Below are 21499 nucleotides of genomic sequence, written 5' to 3'. Positions count from 1 at the left end.
GGATGGTTCTGGAACACTCCCGGGGGGTACCTGCCAGTGCCAGCATCCCCCGTGCCCTGCCCGCCCCGGCATCATTCGTTCCGTGCCCCCCCGTCCCGCTCCATTGCTGGCAACTTCCAGGCGCTCCCCGCTCCTCCGCGACGCGGCGTGCGGCCAAGCCACGCCCCTCCACCGCCAAATAGGCGTGGCCTCCCTTAAATGGGCAAAAGGGGCGGGCCTAGCTTATTTAAACAACCTGATAGGCGGAGCTACACTCCATATTAGGCAGAGGGGGCGCGGCGCGACGGTGTGACCACACCTCTTATTACAATGAGGCTGAGGGGCGGGGCCTCGCACCATATTTGGCGGAGAAGACGGGGCCGCACTCCATATATGGCGGAGAAGGCGGGGCCGCACTCTATATTTGGAAGATTATGGGGGTACTGAGCGCGCTCTGGAGGAACCAGTGCCGCCGAACCGGGCGCGGTACCGGTTACCGGAGGGGCGGCTCAGGCGGGCAGTGATGGCTCCGCGGCACCGGGACCGGTGTTGTCGATGCCTGTCGGGCCTGGACCTCCACTCTCCCTGGCCGGCGCACGCCGCCCGCAGCCCCGGGCGGGAGCTCCGCTCCCGCCCGGGGCTGCGGGCGGCGTGCGCCGGCCCCGGGAGCACCGGATCCTGGCCCCCCCACCCAACAACGAACTACCGATCCCGGCGTTCCCGGCGCGCAGGCGCAGTGAGCGCGGAACGCACGCCGAGCCCGGCATGGCGGAGCCGGAGGCCGCGCAGCCCGGGCGGCCCCCGCCGGGTCCGGGAGCGGTGGCGGGGAGCGGCGGGGCTGGGAGCGGGACGGCGGCGGGGGCGACGGGAGGAGGAACGGGGTCCAGCGACCCGGCGCGGCCCGGGTTGAGCCAGCAGCAGCGGGCGAGTCAGCGCAAGGCGCAGGTGCGGGGGTTCCCCCGCGGGAAGAAGCTGGAGAAACTGGGGGTCTTCTCGGCCTGCAAGGTGGGCTGGACCGGCACCGGGTAGAACCGGCGAGGGGGGTGCAGGAGGGGTCGTGCATGGGTGGGGGTGCGGGAGCGAGGGTGCAAGGTCGTGCATGGGTGGGGGGTGCAAGGACGTGCATAGGAGGGGGATGCTGAGCTGGGCAGGGGGTGCAGAAGAGGGGGAGCATGGGCAGAAGATGCATGTAGGGGGTGCAGGGGGGTGATGCAGGGACTTGCTTGGGCAGGAGGTTGCAGGGGGTGCAGGAGGTGGGGATGCAAGGATGTGTATGGGTGGGGGGTGCTGAGCTGGGCAGGGGGTGCTTGGGCACAGGAGATACAGGAGCAGCATGTAGGAGGTGCAGGGGGTGGTGCAGGGGCGTGTATGGGCAGGAGGTTGCAGGAGGGGGCTGCTGAGTTAGACAGGGGGTGCAGGAGAGGGTGCAAGGGGATGCATGGGCAGGAGATGCAGGAGGTGGGTTTGGGAGGGTGGTCCAATGATGTGCATGGGCAGGGGGGTGCAGGAGTGGGTGGCTGAGCTGTGCAGGGGGTGATCGAGGGGGATGCATGGTTGGGGGATGCAGGAAAGGGGTGCTGGGCCGTGCATGGGGTGCAGGAAGGAGATGCTGATGCATGGTTGGGGGATACAGGAGGAAGGTGCTGAGCTGTGCAAGGGAGATGCAGGAACATCCATGGGCAGGGGCTGCAGGATCCTGGGGCTGAGCACAGGAGAAATGTGAGAAAGTGTTGGGGTGCTGGGTCATGCAGGCTGGGAGCTGAGGAAAGCTGGGGTGGGTGAACAGGGATGGGTGAAGGAGACTTTAGGAGTGGGGAGCTGTTTGGCTGGAGAAGGCGGCAGCCTTGGCGCGAAGCAGCACATGGGCCGCTGCGCGACGGCCTCTCCTGACACTTGTCCCAGGCCAACGATGCCTGTAAATGCAACGGCTGGAAGAACCCCAACCCTCCCACCGCCCCCCGCATGGACCTGCAGCAGCCGGTGACCAACCTGAGCGAGCCCTGCCGGAGCTGCGGCCACGCGCTGGGTAAACCCCACGGGGCGCCCGGGGTGGCCCCGGGGAGGGGGAGCGGTGCTGACCCCCCCAGTCTCACTGTGACTTTCTCTCTGCCACAGCGGACCATGTGTCCCACCTGGAGAACGTCTCGGAGGAGGAGATCAACCGCCTGCTGGGCATGGTGGTGGACGTGGAGAACCTCTTCATGTCGGTGCACAAGGAGGAGGACACGGACACCAAGCAGGTGTATTTCTACCTGTTCAAGGTGTGTTTAAGGCTGGGCATGTCTTGCTGCCCTGCTCACAGGGGGGGCTTGTGCAGGGTCCCTCAGCTTCGCTGCGGCTGTCCTGCTGCTTGTCCTCTGCATGAATTGGTGCAGCAACGTCCTGCTGCTCCCCCGTTCATGGTGTGCGTGATTTTGGGACCTCAGTAACCGTGTCTGATGGTGCCTTGGCAGCTGCTGCGGAAATGCATCCTGCAGATGAGCCAGCCAGTGGTGGAGGGGTCCCTGGGGAGCCCCCCCTTTGAGAAACCAAACATCGAGCAGGTGAGGCTGCTGTCATGCTCACTCATTGCACTAATAACTTGTCCCGTGCTTTGCTGCTCTGGCACGGCCCCCTCCCCGTGCAGCCCCTCCACAGCCCCCTCCTCTCCCCAGGGCGTCCTGAACTTTGTCCAGTACAAGTTCAGCCACTTGCCGCCCAAGGAGCGGCAGACGATGTACGAGCTCTCCAAGATGTTCCTGCTCTGCCTCAACTACTGGAAGCTGGAGACACCGTCCCAGTTCCGGCAGCGCTCACAGAACGACGATGTGGCCACCTACAAGGTCAACTACACCAGGTGAGGGGTCTGAGCCAGCCTGGGGGTCTGCCCGCTCCTCCCACCCCTGTGTGGGGCTGACCCCGACTCCTGGGGTCTTCGGTGATCTCCAGAGGTCCCTTCCAACCCCAAATAATGTCAACCGTGACCCCCCCTGCTCTCCTCGTCCCTGCTTCCAGCACTGTTGTCCCACGAGAGATGCGGGTGCTCTGGGGTCACTGGGCCCAGCGTGTTCCTGTCTCCTAGGTGGCTGTGCTACTGCCACGTGCCGCAGAGCTGTGACAGCCTCCCCCGCTACGAGACCACCCACGTCTTCGGGCGCAGCCTCCTCAAGTCCATCTTCACCGTCACCCGCCGGCAGCTGCTGGAGAAGTTCCGGGTGGAGAAGGACAAGCTGGTGCCGGAGAAGCGAACGCTGATCCTCACCCACTTCCCCAAGTAGGTGCCCATGCAGGGATGGCTGGGGATGCTCCCCTCTCCTCCTTCTCCTCCTCCTCCATCATCGTCTCCTTTCCCCTCTCCTGTGGCACATGGAGCTCTGGGGCTGTGCCTGCCCGGTTCCCCCTCACCGACCGACGTGCCGCTCCCCACCAGGTTCCTGTCCATGCTGGAGGAGGAGATTTACGGCGAGAACTCTCCAATCTGGGAGGCTGATTTCACCGTGCCGGCTGCAGAGGGTGCCCAGCTGGTGTCTCGTCCAGGTATCTCGGGGACTGCAGGATAACGGGCTGTGGTGTGGGGGAGCTGTGGCGGTGGCTGGGCTGCCGCCGCTGCTTTCCGGCACTCATGGCCATGGTTGGTCTCTTCCAGCTGCCGTCAGCACCGTCGCTGTGCCCACCACTCCGCTCTTCAGCAAGAAGCTCAGCAACAGCAGCTCCGCTGCGAGCATGGACACCAGCGCCCCAGAGCCCCTGCCAGGTGGGGACGGCGTGAGCCCAGCACTGGAGAAACTGGGACCTTCCTTGGTCCCTGCCAGTGCTGAAAAAGGAGGCTGTAGCATGGAGGGTGCTGGTCTGCTCTCCCCAGGAACAAGCGACAGGGCGAGAGAAAACAGCCTCAAGTTGCGCCAGGGGAGGTTGAGGTTGGATGTGGGGAACAATTTCTTCCCCAAAGGGCTGTGGGGCATTGGAACAGGCTGCCCAGGGCAGTGCTGGGGTCACCATCCCTGGAGGGCTGGACAGACGGACAGGAGGTTCTCAGGACATGGGGCAGGGACAGGGGTGGGGGAACGGTTGGACTCGATTTTGAGGGGCTTTTCCAACCAAAATGATTCCATGGATGTGCCGCTCTGCTCCGCTCCCCAGGGGAGAAGCGGAAGCTGCCCGAGAGCCTGACGCTGGAAGATGCCAAACGGATCCGTGTCATGGGCGACATCCCCATGGAGCTGGTGAACGAGGTCATGCTGACCATCACGGACCCCGCTGCCATGCTGGGCCCCGAGGTACATGACGGGGGACACTGAGGTGACACCGGTGCTCTCCAGGGCCCGCGGAGCTGCTGGAGCTGTGCTGGCATCCACAAACCCCCCCGTTCCCTCCCAGACCAGCCTGCTGTCGGCGAACGCGGCGCGGGACGAGACGGCCCGGCTGGAGGAGCGCCGCGGCATCATCGAGTTCCACGTCATCGGCAACTCGCTCTCGCAGAAATCCAACAAGAAGATCCTGATGTGGCTGGTGGGCTTGCAGAACGTCTTCTCGCACCAGCTGCCCCGCATGCCCAAGGAGTACATCACTCGCCTCGTCTTTGACCCGTGCGTGGCTGGAGGGGGCACATTGGGGCTGGTGTGGGGGGCTCCTGTCTCATCCTCGGCCGTGCTGCCTGCAGGAAGCACAAGACCCTGGCGCTGATCAAGGACGGCCGGGTGATCGGGGGGATCTGCTTCCGTATGTTCCCCACCCAGGGCTTCACCGAGATCGTCTTCTGCGCCGTCACGTCCAATGAGCAAGTGAAGGTGAGAGCGGGGAGGTGGGCGGTGGGGGCTTTGGGGGGCAAGATGGGTCTCACTGGGACAGCGTGGGGGTGTCACAACGCAGATACGCTCAGCACTGGCTGGCCCCAGCCGCACTGCTTGCTCTGGGGCATCTTCCAGGTGTCTGTGGGTGGGAGGGCCCATGTGTCCTGTCTGACCTGGGGGGGTCCCTGGCTCATGGCGGCTCCCCCAGGGCTACGGGACGCACCTGATGAACCACCTGAAGGAGTACCACATCAAGCACAACATCCTCTACTTCCTCACCTATGCGGACGAGTATGCCATCGGCTACTTCAAGAAGCAGGTAGGCTCCTTCCCTTGGGGGGCCTCCCCTCAGCCCCACTGCCCCCCAGCCCCCTCCCACCTGCCCCTCTGTCTCTTAGGGCTTTTCTAAGGACATCAAAGTCCCCAAGAGCCGCTACTTGGGGTACATCAAGGACTATGAGGGGGCAACCCTGATGGAGTGTGAGCTGAACCCCCGCATCCCCTACACTGAGCTCTCCCACATCATCAAGAAGCAGAAGGAGGTTTGTCCCACGGGTGCTGCCAGGGCGCTGGAGTGAGCTCTGAGAAGGGCAATAGAGCTGGTGAAGGGTCCCTGGAGCATCCTGCAGCCCTGAGCACCCCCTTCCAACTGCAGATTATCAAGAAGCTGATCGAGAGGAAGCAAGCGCAGATCCGCAAGGTCTACCCTGGCCTGACCTGCTTCAAGGAGGGCGTGCGGCAGATCCCCATCGAGAGCGTCCCCGGCATCCGTGAGTCCGGCTGGCGGCTGCTCGGGACGGGCTGTCTGCAGGAGGGCTCTGTCCTCTGTGCATGTGGGGAAGATTTGATGTTTACACTTGTCTTCTAGGAGAAACGGGATGGAAACCGCTGGGGAAGGAGAAGGGGTGAGTGCTGTGCAGTGGGGGCTCGGCTTGGGCTGCTTCTTGCTCCCGGTGCTGGGTGATGGGGAGGTGGGAGCGCTGGGGCGGTGGGCAGAGTCTGCCTGCCTTCAGACTGGTGGACGCTGCTTTTTGTCCCGCAGAAAAGAGCTGAAGGACCCAGACCAGCTCTACAACACCCTGAAGAACCTCCTGGCCCAGATCAAGGTGCAGACAGGAGGGAACCCTCCACTCCGGGGTGCCTGTCCCCACAACGGCCCTCGGAGCTGCGTCCCCTGGGACAGGCTGTCCTGGCTCTGCCGGCGGGGGGCAAGGGGGGTGACCCAGGGGCATGGGGAGCAGGGCCCCCATGTGATGGGGCAGGCAGGGGCTGCTCTAACCTGCCCCCACCCTGTCCCCAGACCCACCCCAGCGCGTGGCCCTTCATGGAGCCGGTGAAGAAGTCGGAGGCGCCGGATTACTACGAAATCATCCGCTTCCCCATCGGTAGGTGGTTGTGCCCGGAACCGCGGGGCAGGATGGTGGAGGGAGGGGCTGCAGACCCCTCATTGTGGGGTCTGTTCTTGGGAGTCATGGTTGGGGTGCTGGAAGCCCCAGGCCACTCCAGAAGAGAGAGGGCTGAGTCAGAACTCTTGGTTGGTGTCCAGCCTGGGGTGGGGGGGCACAGAGGCCTTGAGAACTTGACTCTTCCCCCCGCTCAGACCTGAAGACCATGACCGAGCGCCTGAAGAACCGCTACTACGTCACCAAGAAGCTGTTCATCGCTGACCTGCAGCGCATCATCACCAACTGCCGCGAGTACAACCCGCCCGACAGCGACTACTGCAAGTGTGCCAACACCCTGGAGAAGTTCTTCTACTTCAAGCTCAAGGAGGGGGGGCTCATTGACAAGTAGGGGGGGCTGACCTGGACTCTCCTTGGTCACCGGACCCCTGTGGGAGGGACAGGGCAGCCTGTGGGCCCCAGCCCTGCTCCGTGGGCAGCGGCTGTTGGAGGGTTTGATGCTGCTGAGCAGTTTGGGGGAGCTGGGACTTCCCTGGGGGGGCTGGTGCTTTTATCCCTGAGCTGTTGGCTGCCTTTCCTATGGGGGTGTGAGCAGCAGGGCTCCAGCCACCTCATTGGGATCTACCCGGGGCAGGGGCAGCACTGAGTTCCTGCCTCTCCCTGGGGGCCGGGAGCCCCCCAGCACTGGTGCTTCCCCCCTCCCCAGGGTCGTGCCTTCTGCTCCGGCTCCCCACGATGGGGCAGTTTGTTTTCCTGCTTCTGCCCGTGCACAGGCAGCCCCTGTCCCTCTTGTTGAATGTACGGCAGGGCCAGCCCTGCCTGCCCAGCCTGCGGGCAGAGCTGCTGCTCGTGGGCTGGGGTCCTGCGGGGATGGGGGCTCTGCCTCCGCACCCGCAGCTGCCTCTACCAGCTCTTCCCTCCCCCTGGGAGCACGTCTGCCCCCAGCCCAGCCCCTGCCCCTGCGTGTGGGCTCGGCTCCTGCTCGCCCCCCTCCTTGCACCTCGTGGGCTGTTTTCCCTCTGCCCCTCGGTGGGTGCTGGGCTGGGGAGCACCCCCCCCTGCATTGATTGTCACCCACCCTTGCTTGGTCCCCTGCTGCCTTGCCCCGTGCTGTCATCGCTGGGTGGGCGCTGGTGATGCCCTGCGGCTCACTGACCTCGTGGGGGTGGGACCAGCCCCTGCCACCCCGTTCCACTTGACTGTTGTTTTGTTTGGTTGATTGTTTGGTTGTTGTTTTTTTTTTTTTTTAATAAATGTTCTTGTGCAGAACCGGCTGCGTCCGTGTGTCACCCCGCAGGTGGCAGCCTGGGCTGCTCAGGGCGCGTGTACAGGAAAGACTCACAGGAAAGCCTGAGGTGCTGGAGCGAGTGGAGAGAAGGGAACGGAGCTGGTGAGGGGCTGGAGCACAAGTGTGATGGAGCGGCTGAGGGACCTGGGGGGTTCAGCTGGAGAACAGGAGCTGAGGGGAGACCTTCTGATCTCTGAACTGCCTGAAAGGAGCTTGGAGCCAGGGGGGTCGGGCTCTGCTCCCCAGGAACAAGCGCCAGGAGCAGAGGAAACGGCCTCAAGTTGCGCCAGGGGAGGTTGAGGTTGGATCTTGGGAAATATTCCTCCCTGTAAAGGGCTGTGGGGCATTGGAACAGGCTGCCTGGTTTCGGTTTCTCTCTGGGGCTCCCAGGGGGGGTTCCCGGGCCCCTGCAGCCAGGCAGGCACTGCAGTGGGGGGGGTGGCAGTGTGGGCAGCACGGTCCAGCCTGGCTCAGCCCCCCCGTTTGGTGCCCCCCAGCCCGGTTCAGCCCGGCCCTGCTGCCCACCCGCTCGCGGCGCTGCGGCCGGCGGAGCCCCCCTTGCTGGGGCTCCGGTAGGACAGGATGCGCCGCCCCGAGTTTCGTTTCCCGATGGAACCGCCCCCGACAGCAGCAGGAGCGGGATGGAGCTGCGGGGGTACCAGCGGGAAGCCGTGACCCCGGCCCTGCGTGGCCACAACAGCATCATCTGGTTGCCCACGGGTGCCGGCAAGACCCGCGCTGCTGTCTACGTCTGCCGGCAGCACCTGGAGAGCCGGCAGGGTGGCAGGGTGGCCGTGCTGGTCAACAAGGTGCCACCCGTCCCCAGTCCCCTGCCTTGGTGGCAATGGGGTGCCAGCTCCCGGGCGGTGCTCCTGGGTGGTGGGTTTGGGCTGAGCGGGGTCTTGGGGCTGCAGGTGCACTTGGTGGAGCAACATGCCAAGAAGGAGTTCAACGTGCTGCAGAAGGACTTCAGGGTGACGGCCATCAGCGGGGACAGAAGCGAAAAGTCCTTCTTCGCCTCCGTGGTGAAGCGGAGCGACGTCGTCATCTGCACGGCCCAGATCCTGCAGAACGCGCTGGTCAGCGGGGAGGAGGACACGCACGTGGAGCTGACGGGTGGGTGCGGGACCCCCGCTGCCTCTGTCCCCAAGGCTGGGGTGGGACTGTCTCGGCTGAGCCTCCTCACCCCGCTCCCCTCCCGGCGCAGATTTCTCGCTCCTGGTGATAGACGAGTGCCACCACACGCACAAGGAAGCCGTCTACAACAAAATCATGCTGAGTTACCTCCAGCGCAAGCTCCGTGGGCAGCAGGACCTGCCGCAGGTCCTGGGCCTGACAGCGTCCCCCGGCACCGGGGGGGCGACCTCCTTCGAGGGGGCTGTAGAGCACATCTTGCAGGTGGGTCCTGTGCTGAGACAGGGTGGGTGGCCCTGACGTGGCTTCTCCTGGGGTGTCCCTTGGGTGGGTGTTGATAACCCAGCGTGCAGGCGCTGGGCAGCTGGGTGGCCTGGGGGAGATGTCCCCAACTCGCCGGGGTGCCGGCGAGCGCCATGTGCCGCATCCCCTGGGCTGAGGGCTGGCTGTGGGGTCTCGCCCTCTCAGATCTGTGCCAACCTGGACACCGAGAAGATCACGTCGGCACAGGAGGAGGTGGAGCAGCTGCAGATCCACGTCCCCCAGCCCAGGAAGCAGTACGACCTGTGCCAGGAGAGAGTGCAGGTGAGGGGCGCCGGCGGGTGGAAGGCAAGACCCCCAAGACCCGTGGGGCTGTGTCCCTCCGTCCTTTATCTCTTTATCTCAGGCTAGGGAGAGGAATCACTTTATCCAGAGCTTTGGTGCAGGGGGATCCCACAACCACCTGGGTCCTGCTGTAGAAACAGCCCCTGACCCTGGGCCAGGCACCTCCAAGGTTCTCTGGAGCAATGTCCCCAATTCCTCGGGTCCTAAGCCCCTCTCTGCTCCCAGGACCCCTTTGGCGAGCGGTTGAAGAAGGTAATGGCGCAGATCCAGCGGTACATGGAGATGCCCGCCCTGCCGCAGGATTTCGGCACGCAGATTTACGAGCAGCGCATCGTGGAGGTGGAGAAGAGAGGTGAGGAGGCGGCGGTGCCGTGGGGCAGAGCCACCAGCCGTGGGGCCAGGCTGTGACCGCGGCGTGTCCTTGTCCCTCTCCAGCGGCAGAGACGTTTTGCCGCAAGACGCGGGTGTGCGCGCTGCACCTGCGCAAGTACAACGACGCTTTGCTGATCAACGACACGGTGCGGATGATCGATGCCTTCCAGTGCCTCCAGCAGTTCTATGCCACCGAAAGGGACACAAAGGACCCCACTGAACAGTTCCTCGCCGCCACGTTTGAGGGTAACGTGGGAGCATGGAGGGGTTGGTTCTGGCTGCGTTTGGGAGGGCAGGAGCCTCCCCTGACACCCCACTCACCGGCACAGAGAACAGGAGGAGCCTGCAGGCGTTTGCCAGGGACCAGCGCTATGAGAATCCCAGGCTGGGCAAGCTGGAGCAGATCTTGCAGGAGCACTTCCAGCCCCTGGGTACTTCTCGTGGCATCGTCTTCACCAAGACCCGGCAGAGCGCCCACAGCCTGCTCAGCTGGCTGCAGGACACGGCCGTGCTCCGCGGGGAGCACGTCAGGGCTGCCGTCCTCACCGGCGCCGGCTGCAGCAACCAGACCAAGCACATGACGCAGGTGAGCGGATGCAGAGATTAAGTTTGTAGAGACACGGGTTAGTGCCAGGGTTGGGTTAATGGTTGGACTCGATCTTGAGGGTCTTTTCCAACCAAGATGATTCTATGATTCTACTCCTCTCTGCAAACTTGGTGGGTGTCACGGTGCTGCCAGGGAGACAGAGCCCTGCGCAGCTGCTTCAGCATCACCCCCTCTCCTCCCAGAATGAGCAGCAGGATGTGATCAAGCAGTTCCGAGAGGGAGCCCTCAACCTGCTCTTCTCCACCAGTGTGGCCGAGGAGGGCCTGGATATCCCTGAGTGCAACATCGTGGTCCGCTATGGGCTGATGACCAACGAGATCGCCATGATGCAGGTAGCTGCCTGGGCTCCCTTAGGCTGCTCTGCCTGGTCCCATGGTGGGGGGATGCCCCAAAGCCACGGGGATGGCACACGAGGGCTCTTGCATCCTGGGGGTGAGCCCAGCTGCTGGCAGAGCACCTCCTTAGCGGGATGTGGAGGGTGGATCCATCCTCATGGGCGGCACGGGGAGGTGCGGGGGGTTGGCCATGTCCCTGCTCTGCTGACAGCACCTTTGGCCCTTGTGCTGCAGGCCCGGGGCCGTGCCCGTGCCGAGAACAGCGTCTACTCGGTCCTCGCCAAAGCCAACAGCAGAGAGGTCTCCCGGGAGCTGCTCAACGAGGACCTGGTGCAGCTGATGGAGCGGGCGATCCGCGCGGTGCAAGCCATGCCTGAGCGGGAATACCGCCTCAAGGTGGGCGCTGGGCGCGACCCTGTGCCACCTGCTTTAGCGCAGGGTGGGACTGGGTGATCTCCAGAGGTCCCTTCAACACCAAGCAGCCTGTGATTCTGTGTCTTGCCATGTCTTCCCTCTGCCCATGGCCTTGTCCTCCCTCCATCCCTGCAGATCGCGGAGCTGCAGCGAGCGGCCGTGGCCAGCTGGCTGCTGAAGGAGGCCAGGGTCAGCGAGAGGCGGCAGCTGCACGACCCCGATGCCGTTTACCTCTACTGCGTCAACTGCAACACGGCGGTGTGCCGCGGCAGCGACCTCCGCACCGTGGAGGGCATGCACCACGTTAACGTCAACCCCAACTTCGGGTAGGAGCGGGGTGCTGGTAAGGGGGAGCGGGCAGAGCCAGGTCAGGGGGGCTTTGTGGTCATCTGTCTCCTGGCCCATCATCCTTAGAGCATCTTTCGGTCCCATTCTTGCAGGCTGTATTACAGAGTTTCCTCTGGGAAAATGCAATTCCAGCGGACTTTCAAGGACTGGGAGCCCGGCTGCCGCATCTCGTGCAGTGGGTGCAGCCAGGTGAGCGCGGCGAGTGGGGATGTCCCCGGGGCCGGAGCGGCCATGCCCTGTGCCCCAGCTCCTGGTTGAGGAATGGAGCTGTGTCTCCCTTCAGCACACATTGTGTGTGTGACACACTTGGGGGACATGGCTGGGGACGTACCCCGGGAGCGAGGAGCTGCGTCCATCCCCGGTGTGCGTGGCTCTGCAGCCCAGGACGCTGCGTGACTGTCCCCTCCCTGCCCACACAGGACTGGGGAATGGAGATGATCTACCGGCAGGTGAAGCTGCCCATCCTCTGCATCAAAAACTTTGTGGTGGAGACGCCGGCTGAGAAGAGGAGGTACAAGAAGTGGAGCGCTGTGACGTTCCCTGTCAAGGAGTTTGACTATGTGGAGTACTGCTCCAGCACCCACGGCCTGTCCTTCTAGCGTGGGTTCTGCTCCCAGGAGGACTCTTCCCAGGCCATCTCCTGGGATAGTGGGACCCACCCTCCAGGCTCCTCTTTTCCTTGCTGGACTGAACCACTGTAGCATCCCTTGCTAGAGCCTGTGACTGCAGGAGGAGACTTTGAGTCCATGCAAAAACTTTGAGACATTGGGATGGGAAAGTACCAAAACCCTTTCCTGCTTGGTGGCATCTGCTCTCTGGGATGCTGCCTTCCCCTCCTGCCCCCAAAAGCTGCCGGATGCTGGGGACTGTATCCATGACCCTGCCAGAACCAGCCATTTCCCATGGGCGCAGCGTTTCTCTGGCAGCCGGCAATCCGCTTTGGGAATGCAATGGTCCTCCATTAAAAAATGTGTGTATGCACTGGGACCGAAGGAAGTGGTGGCAGTTTCACTTGCTGGGCGCAGACACGGTCTCTTTCTCTGGAGACATTCAAACCCGCCTGGACAGGACCCTCTGTGATCTGCTCTGGTGATCCTGTGTGAGCAGGGGTTGGGCTGGGGGATCTGCAGAGGTCCCTTCAACCCCAACCGTCTTATCACTCTGTAGAACCCTCCCATGGAAGGAGCCTCAGCCCATCCGGGGCGGCTGGGCTCTTATGTCCCGGCAGCTCCGGGTGTCCCCGTGGGGCTCTGCGGGCTCAGCAGGGGCTGCCCCGGGGATGCCGGTCCATAGAACCCCCTGTTCCCAGCCGAGGAGCCTGAGGGGGCCGCGGGGCTTGCGGCAGGACCACGGCCTCGGGGGGTTTTCGGTACCGGGGGCTCCGGTTCCCCGCGGCCGGACCGGGATGCTGCAGCCCCGGATCCCGCTCCCCTCCCCGTGTGCTCTCCCGCCGCCGGTCGCTAGAGGGAAACCCCGGCCCGGCCCGGCCCGGCCGCGGGACGGGGCGATGCCCGGGGAGAGCCGGGGGACGCCCGGGGCAGCGGGTCCGGCCGGGAGGTGCCGAGGATGCTCCGCCGGTGCCCGGCGGCTGCGGAAGAAGCTGCGGCGATCGCACCCGCTCCGTGCGCGTCCCTTCCCCGCGGGATCCCACCACGCGTGTCGGTGCCGGTAAGCAGCGCGGTTGTTCGGCCGGTTCAGCGTCGCTCCGGGGGGGCGCGGTCTGTCCGTGCTCCCTGCCCGGTCCTACCGGCACAAGGAGCTGCCGCGAAGGGCAAGAGGCGGCTTTTCCACCGGCTACCGGCGGCTGCGGGTGCAGGCAGGGGCACCTGGGTGCCCGAGAGTGATGTCTGCCCAAATCTCAGCCCCTCTCTGGGCTGCCACCCCTGGGAGTGCGGTACCCGGTACCACCGGGGCTTCTCACTATGGACCATTATCTCCAGCAAGGATGCGTGCTTGGAGCAAACTCCTGCCTGACTTTAACGGCAGAAAACAGCTTCTGCTGTAATGAGGTGTAGCCCAGTTTCAGGTGGTGTTAGCCCCGGGGGAAACATGAAATCAATCTCCTGTTCATCAGAAAGTGGGTAACGAGGCCGTTTGAGTTATTTGTAGCTCTCTGTGGGCTGGGATGGCCTCTCCTACCTCTCCCCAGGCAGGATCCCTCCTGCAGGGACCCCAGATCCTTTTTGATAAGCTCAAATTGCCCTGATTTGTGCTCAGGCAATCCAGGCTGTGAGTTAACCTGATGGGTGCCTGCAGCAATGCGTGGTACAACCTCTCACCAGCCTAGATGGACCAGGTTGTCCACTTTGGTGCTCAAAACCAGAATTTCTGTAACATTGACCCAAACTTGCCTGTTTTTGAGGGTGTGCATCTGGCCTTATGAAGTAGAAGGCCAGGACAAGCACTGCTCTGTGGGACTCTGCAGGTTTTGGAAGTGGGTCTGCATCCAGCCTCTGCTTGTTCTTCCCTGTGCATCTCAGCTTTAATGCCAGCCCCCACCTGGCTTCTCCTTCCGGGGGGCTCGGTCACCTTGGGCTTGACGGCAGGGAACAGCTGAGCTGCAGCGATTGGTGCTGCGACCTTGGTCAGTGTCCTTCAGAGCCCACATCCTTCAGGGCCCGCATCCTTCAGGGCCCGCATCCTTCAGGGCCCGCATCCTTCAGGGCCGGCATCCTTCAGGGTCCGTGTCCTTCAGAGCTGGCCTTGCGTGGCTGAGTCCCCAGGCTGCCTCTGGCCAAGCCAGCCCGTGTGAGGGTGCAGGGATGTGCATCCCTGCAACCCCATTAATCCACCCCGGCTGTCACTGCATCCCTCAGCCTGAGGCAGGGAGAGACTGATCCCCTCTGATCAGCCATTCGGGTCTGGAGTGTGCTGATAAACCGATTTTGGAGCCACAGGGACTCGGGGAGACTGAAAGTCCATGTCTCACCAGGTCTGTGTGTGGTGGGGCTGCCCTGTCCCTCTGCTCCCCCAAGGTGCTGTACCCTGCCCTGTGCCACCCTGTTCCGTTCTCCCTGTGACACAGCGTGGCCGTGTCCTCAAGAAGAGTGACAGCTGTACCCAGCCCTTGGTGCAGCCCTGGGCAGGCTCGTCCTGTGATTAAATCAACCTGAAGCCCCACTTCATCACTCCAATTGCGCTGTCGATAGCTGGGTATCAGAGAGGGCTGCTGGCCTGGTTCTTGAGCGCTGACACATCCCCTGCCAATAACCTCTGGATTTAAGTCTGTGCCTCAGAGCATCTTTGCTTATCTCAGCTCCCTGAAGCACTTACATTCCCGGCCATCATAACTCCCTGCCTGTAAGTGGAGACAGGCACCATTAGCCCCTCAGCAAACAGCTGCTGCAGCAAGTTTTGCTGGCAAAAGTGCGAGAAAGGTGTTTTCCACCTGTTCTTTTGCAGGGTTGGTGTGGGGATGGACGCAGCCCCAGCAGCCCTGGTGTCTCCAGCAGCTGTGTGCGCTCACAGAGCAGAGCGAGGGCAATGCAATGATTTATTTTTATACAGCCCATTTCTTTGTCATCGGTGCATCAGAAAGCAACAATTCACCTTTCAATGCACCAGCTGAAAAAAGCCCAGCTCCGCTGTGCTTGGCAGCGCCTCAGATTGGCCCTTTCCCGAGGCTGGGTGTTTAGCACAGACTTAGAGCTCAATCTGTTTAGCTTATCGAAAAGTAGCCTGAGATGTGACTTGATTACAGTGTGCAAGTACCTTCCCAGGGAGAAAACTGCCAGGTATTAAAGGGCTCTTTAACTTAGCTGAGAGAGGAATAATAAGAGCTGAGAGTTTGAAGATAAAGTCGGACAAATTGAGACTCAGAATCAGGCTGGAGGGGCTGGAGCAGGATCCTTGAGCATCGTTCTCCAAGTGATGCCCTGGCTGGACCATGGGCACCCAAGAGTGGGGTTGTGACATGGGGGGTGCTTCGTCCTGTCCCCGAGGCGCTGGCCTGGTGGCATCGTGGGTGAGGGGAGATGAGGGGCTGAATTTTGCTTCCTGGGCCCCTCTGAAAGTCTCACTGTCACACAATATCTCTGCAGAGCCTGGGAGCACGTCAGCCCCCGAGGTGACCTTTCCTGGGACAGCTGGAGCCTCCCTCTCTGTACCAGGGGAAATTCCAGCGTGGTGAATGCTTCTCATTGTGGAGGGACTCGGTCCTGAAAACCAAAAGCCCCCTCTCCAGGCTGATCGTACCTCCCCTCTTCTTTGCTGCCGGGAGCACGCGGGAACCTGCAAAGTATGTGGGGACATCCTGGTGGGGACATCCTCATCTCACTCTGCTCCACCGTCCCCATGACCCACGTCTAACGATTCCCCGCCGGGAGTTAATCTTGACTGTTAGCACATCAGGTTGCCGGTGGATTAAACAAGGGGATTAGCATCAAACAATTTCCCTCCCGCCCTGAGTGGGGAGGCATGAAATATAATCGCCGTGGTTTTATTCTGCTTAGGCTAAAAAAGCTCCCTGGCCTGTGGCTGGGGGATGCCAGCTGTGCCGGTGGCACCGGGGGCACATGCCTGGGGCGCGGCGGGGACAGCGCTGGCTCTGTCCCCTGGGGGTCCCCACTGGCACTGCGCTGGGGATGCTGAGATCAGGGGCTGCTCACCCTGGGGGGCTCGGGGAGGTGTCTCTGCTGGGTGGCACTTGTGTAATGGCTGGAGGGCCCCTTCACCAGATGTGACTGGGATGGGGAAGGGAGGGGGTGCACCAGGCTGGGGGGGAGACCCACGGGTGGTTTGGTGGGTGCCGGCACAGCCCGGGGCTCACGGGGTTCTGCGGTGCAAGTCACAATATTCGGAAAATTCCCAAACAAGAATTTCATGCCCTAAATCGCAGGGCTGCGATTCTGCTGAGACTCGGCTTTATAATTGGATCTGTCAGAAACCCGTCACACTTAACGCGCAGCTGCCAAGACGCCGGTGCTGCCTCTGCCCCTCTCCCGCCCGGCTGCTTCGCCTCCCGGAGCCGTGGTTATTTTGGCCTTTGTTTGTTTGTTTGTTTACTTGTTTTTTGGTTTTCCCCCGTGGTTTCTCTCCTGTGACTCAGAACGGGGCCCAGCGGAGTGGTGTTGGTGGTGCTGGTGGGAGAAACAAGGAGCCGCTTCTCCTCCCCATCGCGTGCGGGACACGCGCCGCTCTGCATCACGGTTTTTGGGTCCTTTGTGTGTTTTATGTGAGAAGGTGACACTTGCCAGGCTCACAGGAGGGACAGCGCATGTAACACAGATGCTCCAATGCTCCAGTTGGGCAGCTGGGCAGGTCTGGTTTGTACTTTCTGTCCCCAAAGCCTGGGATGCTCAGTTTTGGAGGGGAAAAAAGCACATTACGCATGTTCCTGTAAGTGTTTCGAAGTCATTTACCCTCCCTGAGGCCCTGCAGGACCTCGGGCTGTGCGGTGGGATATTACAGCCCCTTGGTCAGGACGGGCTGTGCCTCCCACCCACCCCCTGCAGCGGTGTGTTCCGCACCCGGTAATCAAAACCTTTATCCGGTGTTTGATTAAAGGCCACAAAGCATATTATCTTTGATTCTTTTGCTTTAATTTCTGTTCCTTTCGTTTGTCCCTCGGAGATGAGGGTTGCTCTGATACTTATTAGTCACAAAACCCTAACCTCGCGCTGCGTTCTTGCTATCTGAGGAATGAATTATTAATGGTGCATTAAACAGAGACTGGAAAGGGGCCCTGGGACACTGATAATCAGGAGCTAATTGAGGAAGAAATGAGATACCGTTCTCATTGCAGAGTAAGAACTGTGCAGTGCTGTGATACCAAAGGTGACCCTCCTGCAATTCCTGGCCAACTGCACCAGGGTTTGGCTGCCCAACCGTCGCCAATGGGTCACACGTGCATGGTGCACCCTGGCTGGGGTGCTGTTCCATGGCTGGGATGCTGTTCCATGGCTGGGATGTTATTCCATGGCCGGGATGCTGTTCCATGGCCGGGATGCTGTTCCATGACTGGGATGCTATTCCATGGCTGGGGTGCTGTTCCATGACTGGGATGTTATTCCATGGCTGGGATGTTATTCCATGGCCGGGATGCTATTCTGTATCAGGGATGCTCTGCCCAGACTGGGATGCTATTCCATATCTGGGATGCTATTCCATATCCGGGACACTATTCCATGTCTGGGATGCTCTGCCCTCACTGGGATGCTTTTCGTGTCCTGGGTGAGGACCATGGGGGACCAGCACACACTGGTGGGGGCTGGAGCACACTGGTGGGGTCTGTCCCGCCCAGACATCATCTGAACTTCTGCAATTTTTATTTATTCCCTTTTACTGCTTTTCTACAGTTTTGAGCCATGGGCCTGTCAAACTTCTCCTCTTCCATGCCAGTTCCATTAAAGCATAAAAAATGTCTCCTTTTAAGCCTGAGCCAAACGTGTGTGAGCCATAAAACTTTCTGCAGCAGCTGAGGCAAGGCTGTGGAAAACGCTGCGGCACAGCTGATGTCCCTTCTTGCTGCTGAGGAACTGAAAACCTCTGCCCAGGTGGGGCCATTCAGCCTCCCCACCCTGGGCTGAGGCTTAAAAGGTGAGTGGTGCTGGGTGGGAGGTGCTGGTGGTCCCTGGGGTTGGGAAGGAACAGAGAGTGGGTTTGTTCTGTGGGGAAATTGTTATCATAGAATGGTTTGGGTTGAAGGGAACTTCAAAGTTCACCCAGTGCCCCCCCTGCCATGACAGGGACATCTTCACCAGCTCAGGGTGCTCAGAGCCCCGTCCAGCCTGGCCTGGGATGTCTCAGGGATGGTTCAGCCACCACCTCTCTGGGAACCTGGGCCAGGCTCTCACCACCCTCAGGGCCACAATTCCTTCCCCATGTCCAGCCTCAATCTCCCTCCTTTAGCTTCAAACCATTGCCCCTTGTTGCTGGGACGGAGTTGGCTTCAGTGGTGTTTCGTGAGCTCCAAGGCAGGAGGAACCTTCAGGAACAGGTGGGTGTGTGGGGCTGGGGCAGCTCTGACGTGTCCCAACAAGACGTGGACTTGGAGGATGGATGTTGACGCCCCTTCCATCAGTCACCTTGGAACGTGCAGGGGATGTCACTGCTGTTCCACATGTGGCACAGCCACAACGTGTCCCTGTGCCTCCCCTCTGCAAAACCAGGTGGTGATTTGGGTTTGGGACACGGCTCTCCTGCTCCCCTCCCAGCACCCATGGGCTCTGTCCCCCCCAGAGCCCATCCAGAGCTCCGGCTCCGCTCCGCCGTCGCACCGAAGCAGCCTCAGCTCGTCCAGCCTCTTTGCATAAATATTTATGCGCTGATACAGCGCTCTTCTAAATATAAAGCTTTATCTGGAATTTCATTTAAACATTAAGTGTAGATAATTTATTTATAATTAATGTAGACATCAAGCCCCATCTTTGGAATGCCTGTGAGCTTTCATTTATAATTGGGAGGTAAGTCAGAAGCTAGAGGCTGGGACTCTTATCAGTTTCATTTTAATTTTCCTCCTACAGCAAACGAAGCTGGTGCAATTCATCTCTCATTAGGAGGAAGCACAAAACTCCCCTAAAATAACAGTTTTATAGGAAACATGTAATAAACCCATCTTTGTTTCTCTCCTCGCCTTTGATAACGTTACCAGAACTCTCGGCTCCCTTCAAAGTGTTGCTCTTCCTTAAAAATAAGTCTATTAAAAATTAAAACCACTTCTCTATACCATAAAATTTACTCCCCGCAATTATGCAGAGGGACTTAGTTATCTTCCTTTTGTAGATTTTAATTAAAAGTTACAATGGGAAGGAAAGAACAACGGCCACAAAAGAATAGAAGTCTCGCCGCTACCGCCGGGTTGTTGGTACCTGTTGTGGGAGCCGAGGTGCTGGTGGTGACACGGGGCTGCGAGGACAAGCGGTGACGGGGAGCAGGGCTGGGGTGCGGGTGCCATGGGAGGGGGGGGTTCCAGGTGCTGGGGGTCCCTCTTGTCCTGCACGCAGCGAGCGGTTTCTTGCACCCATGGGAGCTCAGCTCAGGTTGATCTTCAAACCACGCACCCTGGAGAGCTGCTGGTACGGCCTCGTCTCGCAGAAGAGTGCTGAGATTTAATTAACGAGCTGTTTGCAAAGTGCTGGTGTGGAAAGGGCTGTATAAATGGGGAAAAATGGAAGAGCTTATCCCGTTTTTACAGCTTCTCTCGCAGAGTGCGAACCTTTCCCTCTGGGGGCACCGTGGGCTCCTCTGAAGCCAAATGTGAGTGTTCGCCCTGTCTGATGGTTGATCACCAATAACGGCATCAGGTCAGAGCCAGGGAATCATTTTGGTGTCATTTCTTCAACCGCTTCTGGCTGTCGAGACGTTCTGCTGCCCATTTCCCCACCTCTGGCTGCAAAGACACCCCCCCCCCTCCCCCATTGATCTGGAGCTGAAACATTAATGAAGTTTTATGGGCTCTTGAAAAGATTTTTAATTCCCTGACAGTGCTGCTGTCACCATCAAAACCAAAAGATGACTTGATGAACAATTACAGGCTTAACAGCTGCTGAATGGCCGCGGCAGCTGCGGGAGCAGCTTGGCAGGACTCAGCACGGAGGGTTCCTGGAAAGTGACGCTGGGATGGAGCCACCCCGAGCCCCCCGGGCTGCGGGACCCCCACTCGCTGCCCTGAGTGCCTACAGCGTCGGGTTCCTTGTAAAACCTCCTGTTTACTGAATGCGAGCTGCTGGAGTCCAGCAACGCGAGGGAAGGCGAAGTCTGAGCCGTGTTGCCTGGTAGGTTCATTTCTTCTCTTCTGAATGCAAAAAGCTGCTGTGAAGCGAGCACAGGGGTGGGAGAACCTTCGTGAGCAAGCGCAGGGGGTTTGGATGTGCTGTTCCCCCGCTAATCTGTCCCACAGCGTTTCTCTGTGCTGCAGCTGGGGACGACCTTCTCTTTGTTTAGACGTTTGTCTTCGTTTTCAGAGATATCTGCAGTGAACCAAGAGGTTGAAGGGCGATGAGTCTCCGTTGGCCTTGGCACAAACAATATCTTGGGGAGAAGCTGAGCTAAACACAAGAAAAGAGGGGTCTTTGGGAGGATTGGAGCGCACTGCTGAGGTGCATATTGCATTGATTGCCTTGCCCTGTCTTTGCGTTTCTGGATGGGAAAACAAGTTTGCTCACAGCCCGTTGGAGTTTTGTTTGAAGGCAGTTGAGGTTGGGTCTGTGTGGGAAGGAGACGGGAGCGAGGCAGGGCTGGGTTGTATGGAAATAAAGAACAGATTGTGATATTAGTGTTTACTGAAAACTTTTTCATCAGTAATTTAATCATCAAAGTCTGTTTGATCCCTTCACTGGCTAGAAGGGGGAGTGAGTTTTCTGTGCTCCCCAGTGCTGGAATGCTGGGAGATGTGGGCTGGGTGAGACACCCCAACCTGCTGATGGAAGGGGGGTACAACCCCTTTCCTGGCAGGATGAGGCTGTAAAGGGTAATGGGAACGAAGCGAAGTCTGTGGAGGAGCTGCAGCCCTGTCTCTGCTCCTTGGAGAGGACGGCTACACCTTAATCCTCAAGCTCCCGACAGCTAAGGTAATGCAAGGTTTGAGATCCATTAGAGTGCCTGTAATTATTTATAGGGAGCTAAAAAAAAAAAAAGACCACTTTACATTGTGAACATCAGTCGGCACGGCAAATAAATGCACCAAGCTTGGGAGAAAGGATTCTTAAAAATCAAAGTCATTTCTAATGAGAGCCAGGCTGGGGCTCGGTGGTGTCGCGCTGCTGACCCGTGGACACAGCCCCGGCTCTGGTGGTGCGAGAACAGGGGCTCCTGGTGTGGACAGGGCTAACCCAGTGCTGCTGGGCCGTCCGCTTGTGTTGCAACATCAGGAGCTATTTCCAGGTCTGTAGGAGAGGAACTCCAAGCCTGGTCTCCCCGCTCCTCATTTCTCCCCGGTAGCTGCGAGTCCTCAAGCCCTTCTCAGCCATAGGGTTTGTCCTCATCTCCAGCAGCATCCACCCCTCTGCTGGAGACTTCACGGGGCTGACCAGACTTCTCCATCTTGGCAACAATTGTACTTTTTAGTGGAGGCAAAGCAGCAAGCGGGCGAGAGCTCCTGGAGCACAGAGCCCCTGAGTGCATCTGTGCTGGAGAAGAGTGCTCCGGGCCGCAGCGATTCCCTCCCAGCCGCGCTGCAAAGCTTCATTAGCAGTTTTGCGAAGTGCTTTGAGATCCTCTGCAAGAAAAAATGTCCTGGAGGAGGGCAAAATGTGATTATATAATGTGTCTAGACAGTATATTCCTTGGGGTGGGGAGCAGGTCGT

The 21499-nt window shown here is 60.3% G+C and overlaps 2 protein-coding genes and 1 long non-coding RNA gene across 3 annotated transcripts; all 3 read left to right on the top strand.

Annotated features, from left to right (window-relative positions):
• The first annotated feature begins 728 nt into the window (after positions 1-728).
• KAT2A (lysine acetyltransferase 2A) lies at positions 729-7414 on the top strand. The gene is made up of 18 exons (XM_082070996.1): positions 729-984; positions 1882-2005; positions 2095-2240; positions 2433-2522; positions 2634-2815; positions 3041-3232; positions 3389-3495; positions 3605-3712; positions 4099-4235; positions 4336-4544; positions 4619-4745; positions 4957-5067; positions 5147-5290; positions 5404-5518; positions 5617-5653; positions 5791-5854; positions 6049-6133; positions 6349-7414. The coding sequence occupies exons 1-18, from the start codon at positions 745-747 to the stop codon at positions 6540-6542; spliced, it is 2412 nt and encodes an 803-aa protein (XP_081927122.1). The 5' UTR covers positions 729-744; the 3' UTR covers positions 6543-7414.
• A 646-nt stretch (positions 7415-8060) lies between these two features.
• DHX58 (DExH-box helicase 58) lies at positions 8061-12247 on the top strand. The gene is made up of 12 exons (XM_082070884.1): positions 8061-8248; positions 8354-8555; positions 8647-8837; positions 9042-9158; positions 9405-9531; positions 9615-9797; positions 9881-10137; positions 10341-10490; positions 10728-10889; positions 11043-11233; positions 11348-11444; positions 11675-12247. The coding sequence occupies exons 1-12, from the start codon at positions 8081-8083 to the stop codon at positions 11852-11854; spliced, it is 2025 nt and encodes a 674-aa protein (XP_081927010.1). The 5' UTR covers positions 8061-8080; the 3' UTR covers positions 11855-12247.
• Positions 12248-17557: 5310 nt separating this feature from the next.
• LOC309448853 lies at positions 17558-19791 on the top strand. The gene is made up of 3 exons (XR_014185868.1): positions 17558-17792; positions 18105-18192; positions 19729-19791. It is a non-coding gene; the product is annotated as an uncharacterized lncRNA (long non-coding RNA).
• Positions 19792-21499: the final 1708 nt, after the last annotated feature.

The sequence above is a fragment of the Streptopelia decaocto genome (genome assembly GCF_964273445.1).
Source record: "Streptopelia decaocto genome assembly, chromosome: 22".
In the NCBI taxonomy this organism is placed as follows: Eukaryota; Metazoa; Chordata; class Aves; order Columbiformes; family Columbidae; genus Streptopelia; species Streptopelia decaocto.
This window is presented reverse-complemented; position numbering and strand designations above follow the sequence as displayed.

What these genes read in the sequence shown, in the direction of transcription:
- KAT2A (XM_082070996.1), top strand. Translation starts at nt 745, where the DNA reads ATGGCGGAGCCGGAGGCCGCGCAGCCCGGGCGGCCCCCGCCGGGTCCG. An exon ending in CGTCCAATGAGCAAGTGAAG is followed by an intron (nt 4,746 to 4,956) that starts GTGAGAGCGGGG and finishes CGGCTCCCCCAG; the next exon opens with GGCTACGGGACGCACCTGAT. An exon ending in TCATCAAGAAGCAGAAGGAG is followed by an intron (nt 5,291 to 5,403) that starts GTTTGTCCCACG and finishes TTCCAACTGCAG; the next exon opens with ATTATCAAGAAGCTGATCGA.
- DHX58 (XM_082070884.1), top strand. Translation starts at nt 8,081, where the DNA reads ATGGAGCTGCGGGGGTACCAGCGGGAAGCCGTGACCCCGGCCCTGCGT. An exon ending in CACGCACGTGGAGCTGACGG is followed by an intron (nt 8,556 to 8,646) that starts GTGGGTGCGGGA and finishes CTCCCGGCGCAG; the next exon opens with ATTTCTCGCTCCTGGTGATA. An exon ending in CTGTAGAGCACATCTTGCAG is followed by an intron (nt 8,838 to 9,041) that starts GTGGGTCCTGTG and finishes TCGCCCTCTCAG; the next exon opens with ATCTGTGCCAACCTGGACAC.